The sequence below is a fragment of the Citrus clementina genome, unplaced genomic scaffold, assembly GCF_000493195.1.
Source record: "Citrus clementina cultivar Clemenules unplaced genomic scaffold, Citrus_clementina_v1.0 scaffold_3, whole genome shotgun sequence".
NCBI classification, from domain to species: Eukaryota; Viridiplantae; Streptophyta; class Magnoliopsida; order Sapindales; family Rutaceae; genus Citrus; species Citrus x clementina.
In genome coordinates, this window is record NW_006262339.1 from 48349864 (window position 1) to 48367242 (window position 17379).

The following is a 17379-nucleotide window of genomic DNA, read 5'->3' on the forward strand; positions in this document are numbered from 1 at the left end:
AAAAAAAAGAATCGTACATTAATGTACCCGCTATAACTTATAAGAACAACTGGCAAGGAGCCAAGGACTCCATTACTACTGCTTTAATTATTCGCCACATCATCTGTGGACCACTTGGGTCACCCATTACATCACTAACTCATCTTCTATCTTTCTCAACAATTAAAGGAAATGGAGCCATTAGGAAAATTTACAAAAATAGTCATAATATTTTTATATTTTTAAAATTTAATTCCTTAATTTTTTTCCTGTCATAACTAGTCAAATATTAATATTTTTGGACCAAATTACCATCATCACTTTCAACAAATTTTCAAACAATGTCATTCTCAATAAACTTCAACACTTTTAAAACTCTCTACACTCTCAAGAAATTCCAACACTCTCAACAATCTCAGCATGTTAGAAGATATAAAATCATCAATTGGAGATCATCTTAAAGGTTAGTTTAGGGTTTAAATTCGAAATTATGTGGGTTTTGTTGTAAAATTTGTTATTTTTCATTCATAAAGTAATGTGATTTGTTAAAGTACTCGGATTTGAGTTGAGAAATAAAAAAAAAATTGAAAACAACATAAATTCGAGGAAAAAAACAAAACCCAAATTCTGTGTGACAGACTGGGCGACATGTGCCTGTAAGTCTTGCTCCAATTATGGAACCATATAATAGTACAACGACCAATCATTTCAATAGTGTTATTAGGGCGTCGGTCATTCCAGTATTCCTATTAATGACAAGGATGGGGGTTAGTACGAATATTCAACAGCCAACCTATTCCTCCAATAACCTGTTCGAGAAGGAGGATGGCAGTTGACCACCTCATAAGTTTTATTATAGTTTTGTCTTCGAACTTAGTTGCTCCAGACTTGGTTAGAAAATATAATTTTGATGATATTGGTGTGGGTAAATTGTTTGCTGAGAAGAACGATTTAATACTAGAATTGTGCAAAGTTGCTTTGAGGGATAAGTTTGATTTCAAGATCACATGATCTACAATGACACGTCTCGAGACCCATTGTTCTTCGGAGTCATGTAAATGACGTATTTGAGGAACAAGAGTTTCGAATGAGCATAATGTTCCTTGGTTAGTAAGGAGAGTTGACAATGTACACACTTGTTCGAATGAGATGTTGCATGTTGGTGTTTATTAAGTAAGGAATCGGTTTGTTAGTTATATTATCGCATATAAGTTTATCTAGGAAAAACATATATATAATATGAATAACATCAGAGTAGACATACAACATGAATATGATGTCCATTTATCATATTAGCATGCATATCGAGCTAAGGAAGTTAGTTTCCAAATAGTAAGAGGGAATCATGCAGAGTCGTACAACTTATTTCCTAAGTACTCTTATATTTTGACCAAAGCAAATGAATGTACAATTACTCACCTCTAGCAGGATGGAAATGATAATTTCTTATATTACTTTGTAGCTCTTGAATATTTTATTAAGGGTCTCATGCAGTGCATCAGGCCAGTGATTACTATAAATATTACTCATCAAAAGGAGTTATATCATGGAAGTATGTTTTGGCAACATGTCCGGATGGAAACAATCAATTATTTGCTAGTCGTTGGGGTCATGGATTTGGAAAATAATGATGCTTGTGAATGATTTATGATGAAATTGCATGGAGTGATTGACGATAGACTGAAGTGAGTATTTATCTCTAACAAATGCACCACCATTAAGAGAGTTGTTTTGAAAGTATTTTGCGCTGCTGACATGACGTTTGCTTTTATCATGTCAAAAATAACATAAAGTCAAAATTCAAGATGTCCAAAGCTATTTAAGATGAACTTGAGCTTGCGTTTATAAATGCATAAAAAACATATGGACATACATTTTAAAAAACAACTTAAGGGGTTGTCACGGCTCTACATAGGTTCAGTTAACTACTTAAAGAATAATATGGGCACGTAATGAGGCAAGGTTTGAGTTTGACAGTTAAAGGTACAATATTCTTACCACCAACACTGCAAAGAGTGTGAAATCTTTCACGAGAGAACCATGAAAATTTCATATTACTCATTTTATTAGTCATTTTAGAAAAATATTATAGCAATAATTTTATGATAGAAAAATTGTGGTTGAATCGTCCTGTGTCTCAGTATTGATTTCATGTTTTAGGTGATGGTATTAACAAAGAAATAATTGACATGGGTAACAAGACTTGCTCATGTAGAGTATTCCAACTTCACTAGCTTGTCTGTGCGCATGCAATTGCTACTTGCCTAACCGTTCTGTACGAGTGGATTACATAAGCCTTTGTTCTAATTTTTACACCAAGGAATCATTGGTGATGATGATTTATGCACAACTAGCAGAGCCAGTTGACGACATGGCAGATTGGAAGTTTCCAAAGGATCTTTTAGTATAATGTCTTGACCACCAGAAAGCCCCTAACTAAGCACCACTCTCCAATCGATAAACATGTCAAACATTCTCCTATTTGAAACCACAATTGATCTTCATCGGTTTCCTCATGTGTCACTTGCCTAAACAACAGGCTGTGAATTATAACATCACTAAATGCATAACTCTCTAAATTCATAAAATGTCTGAATATATCACTCTTGAATAACAATAATTATTTTTGCATTAACTTACTCTGGATATCTTGGACGACTATTTTAAATTTTGATATCTCCTTAATATGGCCCAGCAAATGATTATCAAAGCTTAACTTCATCATGCCTAAATCTTTCCTCGGTGTGGGTGGATTATGCTTTGCCAATTTATTTTTCGCCACGTATCTATAATAAAATCAAAATTATGTTTGTTATTAAAATTTATAAAATTATTATAATAAAAAATTAAAATAAAATTACGAAAAAATATAAAATAAACAAAAATTGTGCAACATAATACACCATATGTGCACAATTTGTATCTTGCCCCGTCACACAAAATTACATTCAACGAGAACTCGTTGCACAAAAACATAGAGCATATGTGTTTGTGTAAGGCTCCCATTGTACAAAAAACATGCTGTGTTTTCATGCGACGAACAACCCTTCTCACAAAAACAACAAAAATACAAAACCTATGATTTGTGCGATGGGCAACAACTATCGCACTAAATTTCATGTGCTGGGCAGCAGTAGCTATCTTGCAAACACAAAGCACAACCATCACAACCTCACATGCCACCACCAACAACCACAAATACTCATTCCATCACCACTACCATGAACACAACACAACACAACACAACAACAACAACAACTGTTAACATATATGTTTTCATAATGTTGATTTTAATGATAACAAACATGATTAAGAATGATTGATCTTTTAAGCTCAAATTATTATTTTTTATACATTTTAAATAAATCATTATTTTTACATTATAAAGGTTTTATATTTAATGGAAAAATGATTTTATGAAATTTGTTGTTTTTCAAGTTTATGATTTAATTGAAAGAGTTTTGAAAACTTTGAAATCAACAAGTATTGCTTGAAATTTTGGAGAATGACTTATTTGAAAAGTGTCATAGTATTATTTAGAAATTCTGAAATTGGACCTATTTGTAAACTTTCATAACGTTTTGAGCCATAATACAGTTTTATAAAGTTTTGAGGTCAAACTATAAATTTAGAAAATAATTTCACTATAGCAATCAATGTAGCAAACGGCTAACCGATAATTTCCAGAAAACATATTCTGTAAAGTATTGTTAAAATGATGATTCTGGAAAATAACGGTGAACCGTTTACTGAAAACGGTTAACCGATTATTTCCAGATTGCTCACCTTGAATCGTTTAGTAAGAACGGTTAAACCAAATTTATTTTGCGGATCTCTGGAATTTAACGGCGAAAGAGTAAGCCTAAACGACAAACCGTTTATTTGAAATTTGGCACAACGGTAACTTTTGACCAGCCTAAACGGTTAACCGTTAATGGTTAACGGCGAACCGTTTTCGAGCACACAGTTTGTAACGAGTAGTTTTTCAGCTCTAACTATAAATAAGCTCATTCAAATTCAAACAAGATTGATCACAACACGACCATTGAGCTTATATTCGAGAATACAATCTTCATAGAGCTTTAAACACATTCTTACTTCATCTATTCACACATTAGGCATTGATTTATAATCTTAAATATTGTGTGAGAGAAAAATAATTTGTAATCTTTTACTTTGAGTGATTATAAGTGTTGGGATACACTTGGGTTAAAAGATTGGGGATAATCTCTTGTTGTAAAGGTTTATTGACACCTTAGAAGTCAAGTGTAAGTATTTGAAGCCTTGGAGGCATGCTTAATGAAATCCTCAAGTCCGGAAAGCTTGGAGGCGTGGACGTAAGCAAGGTTGGCCGAACCACGTAAAAATCTTCGTGTTTGAATCTCTCTTCCCTTATCTTTTTATATTGTGATTGATTTAATTGTTATTGCTTTAAATTCGTTTTAGATTTGCATTATATTTTGTTTTAGAATTGAATAATTTTTAGAAGCCCAATTCACTCCCCCTCTTGGGTTGCATAACTAGAATTTCAACAACAACAAGAATAACAACACAAAACCGCAACACAAAGCAATAAAGAAGCAATAGCTTGCCTAGGTTTTTGAATTCCAATAATTGATTTCAAAGATCTTGGAAACTTTTGAACGTGATCTAGATTATTTTGGCTGTCGATGATGGACTCTGGTATTGCTCTAAGCCACCGATGATGTGTGAGGAACTTCGACGATATAGCTTTTAGTGAAAAAAGGGAGAATTTCGACGATAGATAAGGGTGAGAATGATAAGGGTAGTTTGGTCATCAAATTTAGTATTTTTCTAAACATCAAATTTTGATGAGAAAAAAATTTAAGACGGTCAAATTAAAAAAAAAAAGCAAAAAATATTATAGTTATCTTTGTTAATTTCCCATGTTTGGAATCCATGTGCATTCTTTTACATTTTTCTTTATTTCATTTTATTGTGATCTGATTCCATTGCATTATATCAATAAACATTATTTTAAATTTTTGTGATTCTATTAAGTTGTTGGGTCGATGTCAACTTAATATGACAAGACAGCGGCAATTTTCTACCCCGGCCCAGGACTTGCAGACGAATCCCTTAATTATCTGGCTTTATTTTATTTTCCCCTGAAAGGCACAGTGCTGTATTACAGATGGATCCACTTAAAACAAGCTTTGGTTTTCTTTCAGACAACTAGACATACATCTCAAGGGACTGACGGTTCGCACGTGCAAATTGACCTGCATGATTTAAGTTTAAGAAAATCAGAATAAATCACCTACTCGACTTCTCGAGGTGGAAAGTGGTAAATTAGCAGGGCAGCCATTAGTTTAGTTTAGATTTACAAGAGAGCCCATTTCCGACGCCGTTTCAATAATATTTTTGAATTTTGATGTATTGTCTATTCTATTCGCTCTGCAGGACTTGAGTCCACCAACGAGGCCCACTCAAAACCCATGGGGACCTCAAAAAAAGAAATAAGGGGCCCACCATTCCAAGTGCAAGTACTTGTCCTTCCTTCTGCACCTTATCCGTGTGGGTAGATAATCCAATAATTGCCTCGTAGATATTCGGACCATCATCTGCTAGGTGCCGGGCCGGGAATCCCAAATCCATGACAAACCATAATCCCGACCAAAGCGTTGTGTAATATAAATCGAAAATCAATCTAAAACATTTTATAAGCTGAATATCTCTTAGAAGAAGCCCAATTAATTATATTATATAATACTTGAAAATAAGAATGACAAACCATACAAGCAACAATGAGCATGCCTGGGAAAAATTACAAACTTGACATATATAGACAAAAATTTAGCACACTAACCATTTTGAATGTGCGGTGCAACAATAACAACCGAATACCCTAAAATGGATCAAGCATTAAAATTCACAATAAATCTTTCTATATATTTAGAAAATACCCAGCATCCAGCATCTCATATTCCAGCGCTAGACTCGTCCGCCATGTTACTCTAAATGTGACGGCTCAATATCTCCTAAATCAACATTGGATCCTCGTAGGCTTCCAAATTCCACTAAGCAGCCACCCGTGGGACTTTCATCCCAAATCCATGCTTTACCTTCTCAACTCTGCTCAAAATTTGAAGTTAGTACTTCATATAAATATAATGCAGCTATCCAAAATTCATTGACTGCGTTAAAACAAATAATTGCAAAATTTACTAGTCAAGGCAATCAGCTAAACAAAAGGAACTGAAAATTGGCTCTTACGTTGGTGCAAGCTTGCCAAGACTATCTAGTTCTTCTCCAGTATCCTCATCAAAGACTCTCCCAGATATCTCAATGATGTAAGATCTATCCCGGGCAGTTGGAAGTCCTCTACTTGCAAGCAAATCCAAGTCCTTCTGGTGAAGTTCTCTTCCATTCACAAAAACACTTGTATTTCCACCAGCGCAGTTCTCTGGCATGGGGTAGTTTAGTTCTTCAATGAATGGCTGCAGAGAAACGACAATGTTTCCCAAATAAGTGAGGGAGTAAAGATAACCAAACACTAATATATCCATATTAATATTAGACTAAGTTGAACTTACAGGAATTATGCCAAGACAAGGCCCACCCATGACACCCCAAAATCCACCTCGGAAATCATACCTGGTTCAGACAGCGAACAAAAAAGCCATTAATAGAACAGAAATACCACAGAGTAAACTGCTCAATCCATGAGCTCACCAAAAAAAAAAATAAATAAATAAATTTATTATTAAAAAAAATATGTACTTCAGTTTCCCCAAATAAAGCATTGTTCAAAAGGCTGAATTTGTAAAATTTAACTAGGATCAATATATACCACAATCAAACACATAGGTCCATTGCACAGGAAATAACACCTACATATTAAAGATAAATATAATTTATGGCATGCCAGTTAAGAAGAATTATTTATAGCATGTTTGCGTGAATTACCAATATTGACCGGGATGAATTGGTCCTGCCAACTTCTCAGCCTTCTTAACCAAACGATCTGGTATGAACTGCCCATTGACTGAAACATTACTGTTGCCACGCTCTTGTGTTTGATTAGATCTGGATAAATCTTTGAAGCTCTTCTTGATAATGTTTGCAAAAAATGACTCACTTGTTTTGTGGTTCTTTGGCAGATCATCTTCTCTGGTAGCATCCCCTGAATCTTGAGACATCCCAGCATTAGAATACTCATTCAAGGATACCTCCATCTCAGTTGCCAGTGATGCCTCTTTTAATGAATTTTGTCGGGCGGTAACCTTATTTGTAATCACCTTCTCTTGATCTGAGCGACTACTTCGGTTTCCCTTTGCAAATCGGTTCACCACATGATTACTGGAAGAGTAATCAAAATGTTCTTGAAGAGGTGAACCAGGGGGAGGTGTAGATTGGGTGGCTTTAGTTGGCTGTTGAGTTGAGTGTGTGACCTCTCTTGGAGTTATTAAAACTTCTGGACTATGTTCATCCTCAGAGATACTGGGAGTTGATGAACGAAGGCTGTGCGTCTCTGGAGGCTTGCCAGAGTCCAGGAATTGGTCTGTTGATGAAGCAGGCTCTCTATCCATTGCCTGAAAGTCATAACCAGAATTATCATAATCATCCGAAGAGAAATTTGCATTAACCCTGTCCAAACGGCCAAGGGAATGCGAAGTATAGTCCTTCATTGCCCCATTAGAGCCACCATTAACCTCCGTAGAGATTCCTTTTGTTTCGGCTTGAACAGAAAGAATAAGTTTCTTGTTGATCACATCAAAATCAATTACTGTAGAACAGGTCCCACACTGAAATATTTTCTGGTCTTTAGCCATAAGCTTAGTTCTCTTGGGCAGTTGCAGCAGCTCAAAGCAATTGTTGCATACTATAAATGGGGCACCACCAGCTATTGGACGGCAACGGCGGCCACTGCTGGTTAACACAACCCTTCGAGGGCAGCAACGAACAAAATTACCCATTTCACAGTTTAGGTCACTTGGCCATCTTGTGTGCACTTGTGGACCGTGGGAATTCAGTGGAGGAACAGCAGCACTATGATTATGAACTCGTGGAACAAATGCCCGTGGATTTTCATGATGGTACAACATTGCATTGTTTGTTCTGTTGTTAAAAGCAGAGGATTGAACTGGAGCTGAAACTTGATGATATTTGTTATAACAATAGTAACAAGAGCAAGAAGGCTGGTGAAACATTGAATTTTGCTGGTATGACTCAAATAGATCATGATTTGGGTCGATATATTGTCCAGAAAAGTACGGATGAGATGGTTGCTGATACTGACGGGGTAACTGGGGTGGAGCTCTCCTAAGCACCTGGGATCCAAAAGGATCCCCATAAGGAGGAGCATGATTTGAGTTATGCATTCCAGGACGTAAACCATGCATAGGCATTTCATTACCATTTTTATAAGGAAATAGTTCAGGGCAATGATTGAAATAAGTAGGTCCTGCAACATGTTTATCAGGCCCAGAAAATGGCATTGAAGCCCTATCTGATCCCAAAGAACCATGTGGAAGCCAAGAATCAGAACCAACGTATGGATCTGGAGGAGCAATCCTCCCATCAAGTGGAACTTTCTCCTTTGGTTTATCGACCACATCACAAGACCGACTAAGCTGTTCCTTAAGCTCATCTAGCTTCCTCAAAAGTTCAGCTCGATCTTGTTCATGGTACCGAACTCGATTAACCCCATCTAGGCCAACACCATTCTTTAATGGCTCAGTATAACCATACGAAGAATCAGAAGGGTGATTTGATGGACCCTCGTCAGAATAATTCAAAGTTGAACACCTTACTCCTCCAGCATCAGCTCTTGCATTTCTAGGAAACCCGTCCACCGCACCTCTCTCCACACTTCGCCAATCTGACATCTGCCCTGATCTTCGGGAACCACCGATATATCCAATTTTGGAACTCAAATCCCTATCTTCTCTTCCTGTTTCATTAGCTGCCTCATCTCTGCCATCTTCTTTCACATCAAGACCATTCTCGACTACCCATTTCTCACTTGGACCCTTTGATTGATTTGTACATCCGTCAACAAACCCAGCCTCATTCTTCTTCTCCAAACCCCTTTGTTCATGGCTCAAAGAGCCAGGATTTGACTTATCTGTATCAGAAGCATCACTCAAGTCTGCTATTCCCTTTTCCGGAGAATCATGTGATTTCACAGAAACTTCTCCAACCCTCTCTTCTTCAGACTTCTCAGATGAAGTGTCTGCTTCCCTCTTCTTATTTTTTGCTGAGAGCAAAAGACCCACTCTCAGATATAGGGTTAACAATCTTTTGTGCGAAATATCAACAAGACTAATGCTTCTTTAGGCAGCAAGCAAAGAAAACAGAAGACAAGCAACAAAATTGAATACGTATTTTTGCTGTACTAGTTAATCAACTGATTGTTCGCTAATAATATAGTCCAAATGGGAGGAAAATAGCAGCTTATATAAGGAAAAAGAATTCCATGAATCATGAACAAAACAACACGTGTCAAGTGGTGAATTGAAATGACAAAAGCAATTGCAAGAATTAGAAAGCTAACCTCGAAGAACAGCACCGCAACCACCACACTGATAGACAGAGTAATCTTCAAGTTCAGGGAGGAGATTTTCGCACTTCGGGCACCTAACCAACCTCAATTTGGTTGACTCGGCCATTTTCGCAACATACAATAAATACCTTCTCAATCGTAAACGACGACTCAGTAAACAACAATAAACAAAACAAAATAAAATTGAAGGAAAATTAATAAACCCTTTAACGATACAAGTTACATAAGCACAAACAATCAAACAAACCCATCACTGTCAAGTTCAATTTGAAAAAGAAAGAAATGTTACTTGGAGAATATTTGGTAGCTGAGATCAATTGAGTGTTGTTTTTTTTTTTTTTTTTTCAAGCTGAATGCTGAAATAGTAAAAAACAAAAAAAAAATCGAAGAGAAAGCGTGGAGAATCCTTTTCTTTTTCTTTTCTTCAGCTCTCTCAGGAACCAAACGAAGAAATGAAACGTTTGTGAGTGGTGAGGCTGCAGAAGCAAATAGCAGACAGTTACGTGGGACACGTAAGCAAAAACCCAGAAGAGTTGTTAAAAAAACTAAACTGAAATTCTGTTTCAGGATAGCTGTTCGTGTTCTGAGAAATCTGAGTTTGTACTCTGTTGTGTTTTGTTGAGACTTAAAAAAGTTTGGTGAGAGAGAGAGAGAGAGAGAGAGAGGGCGGAGGAGGGCCGATACCGCAGATCGTTTTCCAATGTTTTGAGGTGTGTATGTGCCAATTAGGAGGAAATCTGAAGGCAAAAGGAAAATGAAGAAACAAGCCAAAACGGCGACGTCTACTGAACGATTTGGTTCAACGATGTCGTTTTGAATACCATAAGTACTCGTTGGGAATCGACGACTGTCCGAACTTGAAAGGAGTAAAGTAAATCGGCACACTGTTCTCGCGTTGAAATATTTACTAATTTTACTTTTCCCACTCCCCCGAAATGGCCATTGACCGACTCCCGGCTCCTTCCAAAACCAGAATGGGCCAATAACATTAAGGTCCTTCAATTTCAGACATATATATATATATATGTGTGTGTGTGTGTACACACACAGACAAAATTGAAGACACGGTTTCTAGCTTTTTGACACAGGCAGGCCCCTGCTGTGCTGTGCTGACCAAGCATGGGACTAAAATTATGTTCTAAAGTTGTAGGTAACATTAATTATTTAATTGCTATCTCTTCCCAATCAAATAAATTAATTAAGGGGTTTAACAAATAAAAATGAAATATATAAAACTCAGCTTGTCTTGGGACTTTTTATTTCAGAAATTCTGGGGATGTAGTGGTAAATAGTAAAATTATTAGTTTTATTTGAATTAAAATTCGAAAGGGACGGCACGACTGGCTGCGGTCTAGGTGGTATGAAAAAGCAAATTGTGTCTTTGGTTGTGTTTTTATTTAAAAAAAAAAAAAACAAGGTACGTCCATGTTATTATCCCAAACTAAAAAAGAAGAAAAAAAAGTGGCTAACGGGCTTTTGTTGATATTCTTTGATTTTTTTTTATTTTTTATTTTTATAAATTATGTTATGTTATTGTATCTGAAATCGTTTGCTTTAGCTTTAGTCGATGAATTCCGCAATTTTGCTTTTTACAGGATTATTGTTAGCGACTGGAGAGAGAAAAGCCGAGTTTTGGCCGTTGTGAAAAGAAGGGAAAGCCGTATGGAAAAAGAAAAGAAAAATAATGGACAGACTGACAACCCTCAGTTCGAGTTACGAGTTGTGACCAGTCTCTATGTGATTCGCTGCTCCTCACCACACACTAATTTCTACTGCAGTCTTATTTCTTTATTTATTGCTTCCCCTTTTTAACTCTCACACATCAAACATCAATTCATCGACCCCATTTCCCTTGCTGCTGCGCTGCTGAATGATAAATTGAACGTGTCTGATTTTTTTTTTCATTTTTTCATTTTTTCATTTTTTCATTTTATTGGTTCTGTTACCGCACTGAAATTTTTATGTTTCCGAATCGACGTATTAACTTAATGCTAATGCACCACCACCACGTAACTTCTGTGATTAGTGTTTGTGCAATTAATTCCGTCACCGACAGATTGAAATTGGCACAATTTTGAGGGTGAAAGGATTTTCCTTAGTTGGCCACCCATTTGGTTGACTACTTCGTTGTTAGCTGTGATTTTTCTTGGCCACTACTTCAGAAATATTAGACAAAATTTGAGCATTCTTCCAAAAAAACGATTAAATCACAAATCAATCTGAAATTTAGAATCTCATTACAAATTCATGATGATGATTGATGCATTGATTTTGATAAAAGTAACGTGTTGACTTTGTCAAATGCAACATCAAACCGAATATCTCATCACATACATAACCGGCTATGCCGTGTCGGCCCAGGCTCATTAAAGGAAACCTACGTGTATTCATGCTCGGGCCGTGGGAAAAAAAAAAAAGCCCTCTAAACTCTTTTCTTTTTTTATTTAAAAAAAAACACATACTTCTTTGGATTCATGTGCCTTTATTCAAATTTAATATAATAAAAAATTTAAAACTCAAGTTCATATTAAATAATAATAATAATAAGAGAATATAATATTAGTTAATAAGTTTAATTTTATGGTATTAGAATTCTTTTTCAGTACTTAACAACAACAAGAATAATAATTTTTTAAAGGGTTAACTTAATTATTAACTTAGAATTACGTAGAGTCATATATCATAGTTTATAATAATATTAATACATATATTATAAAATCATGATATTTTTATTTTTATTTATTAAATTATGATATCAATTATTTATTTAATAAATTATAAACATAAATCAATTATAATTTTTTTGAAACTAAGAATTAAATAAATTTAAAAAATTTGAACTAATAAAATATATTAAAAGATTCAATTTCAAGTTATTTATAAAATCATAAAATTTTAAGTTTACTTTCATTAAAAAATGAAACGTATTTTTTCGCATGCCGTGCTTTTTAAGACCCACGTGAGTAAAATTATAGTCCGGCCCAATCCATGTGCGTGTTGTGACGTACCACGTGCTCTACCGAATCGTGCTCATGCTGTACGGACACGTGTCGTGCCTGTGCCATGTCTCGTGCCGTCCGGCCCACTGGCCACCTCTAATTAGATGTTGATTAAATTTAAGTAATATCAAGGAACTAGTTGCTGTTAGATAAAAACTTTTAAAAAATAATAATAATAATAACAGAGTTGACAAAAATGGCAGCATATATTTAGAATTACACGTTGATTTTGTTTATGTCAAAATCGTAAACGTATCCCCTCAAAAAAAAAAAAAATCGTACTAAACGTACAGACAACCGGTAAGGTGACAAGTTAATGAGGAAGAAATATTTATGAGTCAAGGGCAAGTATTAGAGGGATTGCTTAGGGATATTTTCAAGAAACATATAAAGAATTTTCAATTGAAAGTCAATAATGTCCGTGCACTCCAATTCATATTGCTAGACCGAGTGGCCAGGGCTGCTGCCCTCCAACTTGGAGGGCAGCAGTTCGAACCCCCAACCCCCACAAAAGCATTGTGGGGGTATTTCCTTCTTCAATTAATTTGAGTGAAGGTAGTCTTCTCCATTACCCATAAGTGAGGAGTAGACATCCCTCGAATATTTGTGAGGGTTAAAATCTGGGCAGAGCTCCATTAGTATTGATGTCAGTTGGTCCCAGTAATAGTCTAATTTGTAAATATCAGTAATAGTCTCATGTATATGAGTTGTAATCTGAGCAATAGTCTCATGTAATCAAAAAAAAAAAATTCATATTGCTAGGCTGATTTTTTTTTTTTTATTTGCTAATATTTGAGTCCGTACGTGGTGTTAAAAATTAACAGTTTCTCAAGTATGAGCTGGAAAGGACTGAAGATTCTGAAACTGTAAAGTAATTGATTTTATAGGAGAGGGCTAACTTACAGATTCTGTAAGTAACAGGCCTCACATGAATAGTGTTAAATAGTGTTTGGTTGTGGGCCCGAGTGGGACCCACAACCAAATTTGTGAGTGAGCTGTAACTTACAGAATCTGTAAGTTAGCAAGCTCCTTGATTTATATTATGTTTTGGCTTTTCAAGTAATTTTATTTTACATAATGTGCTTAGCTTCTACTTGAGTACTCCTAGCCATTACGTACATAAGATTCCGGACTCCAGAGTCCAGAGAGAGAGTACGTAGCACATACCCATTTTCATGTGTTTGCGAAAAGGAAATAGAAATTAGGGATGACAATAGGGCAGATATGGGTTGGATCTACATATCCAAGCGTCAGAACTCAGAACTAGCTTGCAGCAAACAGAAAAATCTGTTGAGCTAATAGTTACTTGCTTGGGCACAATTGCAGATATTTCTTCTGTGAGGCCCATACAAACTTGAAAGGCTTCGTCTCTGGCGCCGAAGGTTGTTCGTACAATTGCGGCGGCTTCCAACGCCCCACTAAAGTTCTTATCGAACCCCCCCCCCCCCCCATTTTTGTATTTTGAAAAGTTATTTTGGTTCGAATTATAATTTTAGGTGCAATTACGGTTTGGATTGTAATTTGGTTTGGGTTGCAATTTCGGGTTACAACAAATTGAGTTGCAATTTCGGGTTACGACAAAGTTAAATTAACAAAAACTTAAAAAAAAAAAGGCAAAAATCAAGTCAAAATGACAAAATCCAAGCCGAATTTAAGTCTTTAAAACATAAAATTCAATTACAAACAATAAAGAGAAAAGCTTAAATCATTCTAAGTCAATTCAAAGCAAATAAGAACTTAAGGCCATGTTTGGGAGCATGACAAAGTGTGGGATTGAACTAATTTTTGGATAAAATATCGAATCACGTGTTTGGCAAACTCACTTAGATTATGTTAAGTTATAGGATTAGATATCCTAATTTTCACATGGGCTTAAGGACAATTAGACTAAGCATGTTTGTCCTTTTATGATTTCTTTTTATTTCTTCATTTATTTATGTATTGTTATTAATTAATTAATTAATTAATTATTTTTATTCATGGTTCCATAAAAATTAAGTAATTTATTTTTATTTTACCTATGACATCTTCTTTCATTTATTTATTTGTATTAATATTTAATATTAGAATAAATAATTAATAGTATATTATATGTATTGACAAAATTATTATTAAGAAACATCCCATTTATCATTTGAATATTATGTAAAACATTAACATTTGATAAATGATTAATTTTATATTTAATTGTTTTAATAATATTTTATTTGATAGGCAAAATATACATCATATATAAAAATATATAATTTAAATATATTTAATAGGTCTAATTAAATATTATGTAACTTTACTTATATTTAATTTAACATAGTTTAATATGATATTAATACTATATCATCCTAAACATAAGACATCACTATATATAATCCAGCCTAATTCAATTCAACATAATCCAATCTTATTCTTATAGTCATCTAATTTAATTTTGCGTGCCAAACGTAATCTAAGTCTTTAAAAAAGTTACGAACAACCACATTGCATGTACAACAGATCTACATTAGTAAACAAACAAAAGGGGTGTATTTATTATCTTTCATCAAACATATAGAGAAAACAATTTGCTCATATCGTACAACAATTTTTTTAGGTAAAAAAAAGCTTACTATCACTAGAAAGATTAATATGAATTAACAATTATTCTCATAAATTAACAATTTGATTTAAAATTTTGTTTGAATTTTTTTGTTAACAATACACCCAGACGTGTTCCAATAAATTGCCTATATGCATGCAATAACAAATCAAAGCCAAAATCAAATTTAAATAAACAGGTAGTTATTGTCAATTTGCTTGTGATCATAACGAATCAAAACCAAAATCAAATTTAAAAACCTATAAAAGTCTTTGTTGAAAATGAATTTTTTGTTTGGTTTCATCTACTTTAGAACCAGGCATCATCTTGTGTTGGTGGAATGTTTATTTTGCAGACAAGCTTCAATTTGTAATCCGCTTGGCGCTTAATTCTACTGCGCATTGAAGCTTGTCTCAATGTGTCTAATCTAATCTTGAATAAGCATTTCTATTTTGTTTGGCTTCATTACTCGAAATTGCAGGCACGTTACAGGCGGGTGTTGAAAGAAGAGCAGATGGATTAAATTATTTTCTTTAGTTTTATTGTCTTGTCCAATGACTAAAATCGTAATTCAAGTTTATGGTTTATTAGTAAATAAAATATTTTTTAAAATATAGATTCAATATCCTCATCAAGCACTTAGCATACGCTTGCAATTGTGATTTAGAAGTTAAGTTAATTTCATCGCACGTTTGTATGATGTAAAATCAATAAAATCTTAACTATTTTTATCAAAAAATATTATTTAATAATCATACTATCACACAATATTAATAGTTATTTCTTGATTACAGTTTTTATTTCTATACCAAGAATTTAATACAAACCTGAGCACATCTGGTGAATTATTAACACTTGCACATGAATTATTGCGAGCCGCGTTAACACTGAGCGAGTATTTAACAGTTTTTGCCTCAATGTTCGCCAGCAGCGAAATGGTGAAATTTTTCGGGAACAATAAAAAAGAGAAAGGAAAAGAAATCTAGATGAATATGTCCAGATTGATAATATTTATATTTGACTCATCATGAGCGACATTATTTTCTCATAATGTAAAACAGCTACTCCACTCGGCAATTCGATTTAACAACTTTGAAAGTCTTGATTCCTCTTACAAATTGTTTATAATTTAATTTCTAAAAGTCACTGAAAGTGATTAATAATTAGCAAAAAAAAAAAATTCGCATATGATTTACTTGCTTGCCCAGATGAGTTGGCTCTTTCCACTGAAGCCAGGCCGCTGTGCCGTAATGGCATGCCTGCACATCACAAGAATAGGAAAAGGTCAATCCAAAGCAAATCATCATTAATCAAAATATACTTCAGACCGAGCACCGATCAAGATCACATTTAACGATAACATTAGAATTATGATCATGTTCACCAAATATAGAGGTATGACACACTGATTTGAGAATATATAAGTAAGTTAAAGCAATTACCTGCTGTTTCATTTCTCGGGCTCCTATTTTTTCGGGAAAGCAAATCTATAACACAAGCTGGAGAGTACATTTTTCGACAGCTTTTGCTTGTCTTTCCTCTTCGACAACTTGCTGCCCACAAATTCACTAAACGTGCTCATTATAGAAGACGATGAATTACCTCTGGTAACAGCTAAAGAGCTGGTGTCCTGTACATCGTACTGATAGTAATAGTTGGAGCTGAGCCTCTTTGATCGGCCGAGAGATGGGATTACCATTAGATGGCGTTGGATGAGATGATCAAGCGAGACCAGTTCATATGAATCATATAATGGGCTGCCACAATCCCATGTGGCCATTGATGCTTCCTCTGCTTCAATTTCTGTCCTTTCTGAATTTTTTGTCATCTTGGTTGGCCTTGAGATTTCTCTGGGAGTGACAAGATTGCCTTCAAGATTTGCCAATGCGGCTCGACAAACAGACATTTCGCTTTGTGTACAACTACAGAGATTCTCTTTACCACGTGTCTTTAATTTCAGCTGGCCAACTTAGAAAACAAATCTGATTGTGAAAACCCTAATTTGTCCACCAGCGTAGGAAACTGATTAGGCAAGTATTTTGGGGATAAAATTGCCTTTTCATGCAATAGGTGCCTCCTCTAGAGATTTGACTAAGTTTGCATTATCGCATCTGATTAGTTTTAAGTCATAATTGCACCGAAGTAGTATATGCTTTTTAAGAATGTGATAAAACAATTTAGATGTTATGTGACTTTTAAAGCAAGCTTTTCACCGTAAACAAATTTATTCAGTATTTAACCATCGAGTCGTTATCTAATTCGGGCATCTTTAAATGAAAAAAAATCTCATTTTTTATTTT

The 17379-nt window shown here is 34.7% G+C and overlaps 1 protein-coding gene across 2 annotated transcripts; it reads right to left on the minus strand.

Annotated features, from left to right (window-relative positions):
• Positions 1 to 5693: 5693 nt before the first annotated feature.
• Positions 5694 to 10374, minus strand: LOC18049829 (protein ENHANCED DISEASE RESISTANCE 4). 2 transcript variants are annotated; one of them, XM_024188178.1, is made up of 6 exons: positions 9798 to 10374; positions 9500 to 9636; positions 6910 to 9202; positions 6537 to 6597; positions 6217 to 6440; positions 5694 to 6075 (listed from the first exon to the last, which is right to left on the minus strand). In XM_024188178.1, the coding sequence occupies exons 2-6, from the start codon at positions 9612 to 9614 to the stop codon at positions 6021 to 6023; spliced, it is 2748 nt and encodes a 915-aa protein (XP_024043946.1). In that variant the 5' UTR covers positions 9615 to 9636; positions 9798 to 10374; the 3' UTR covers positions 5694 to 6020. The 2 variants fall into 2 exon arrangements, with proteins under 2 accessions (XP_024043946.1, XP_006444880.1); XM_006444817.2 differs by lacking the exon at positions 9798 to 10374 and having other exon boundaries at positions 9500 to 9791.
• Between the last annotated feature and the right edge of the window lie 7005 nt (positions 10375 to 17379).

Bases quoted from the DNA above. Each gene is read 5' to 3' on its own strand.
- LOC18049829 (XM_024188178.1), bottom strand. From the start codon at position 9,614: ATGGCCGAGTCAACCAAATTGAGGTTGGTTAGGTGCCCGAAGTGCGAA. The intron at 9,203-9,499 runs GTTAGCTTTCTA...TTTTGCTCTCAG, and splicing joins TTGCGGTGCTGTTCTTCGAG to CAAAAAATAAGAAGAGGGAA. The intron at 6,598-6,909 runs GTAATTCACGCA...TGTCTGAACCAG, and splicing joins ATTCATCCCGGTCAATATTG to GTATGATTTCCGAGGTGGAT.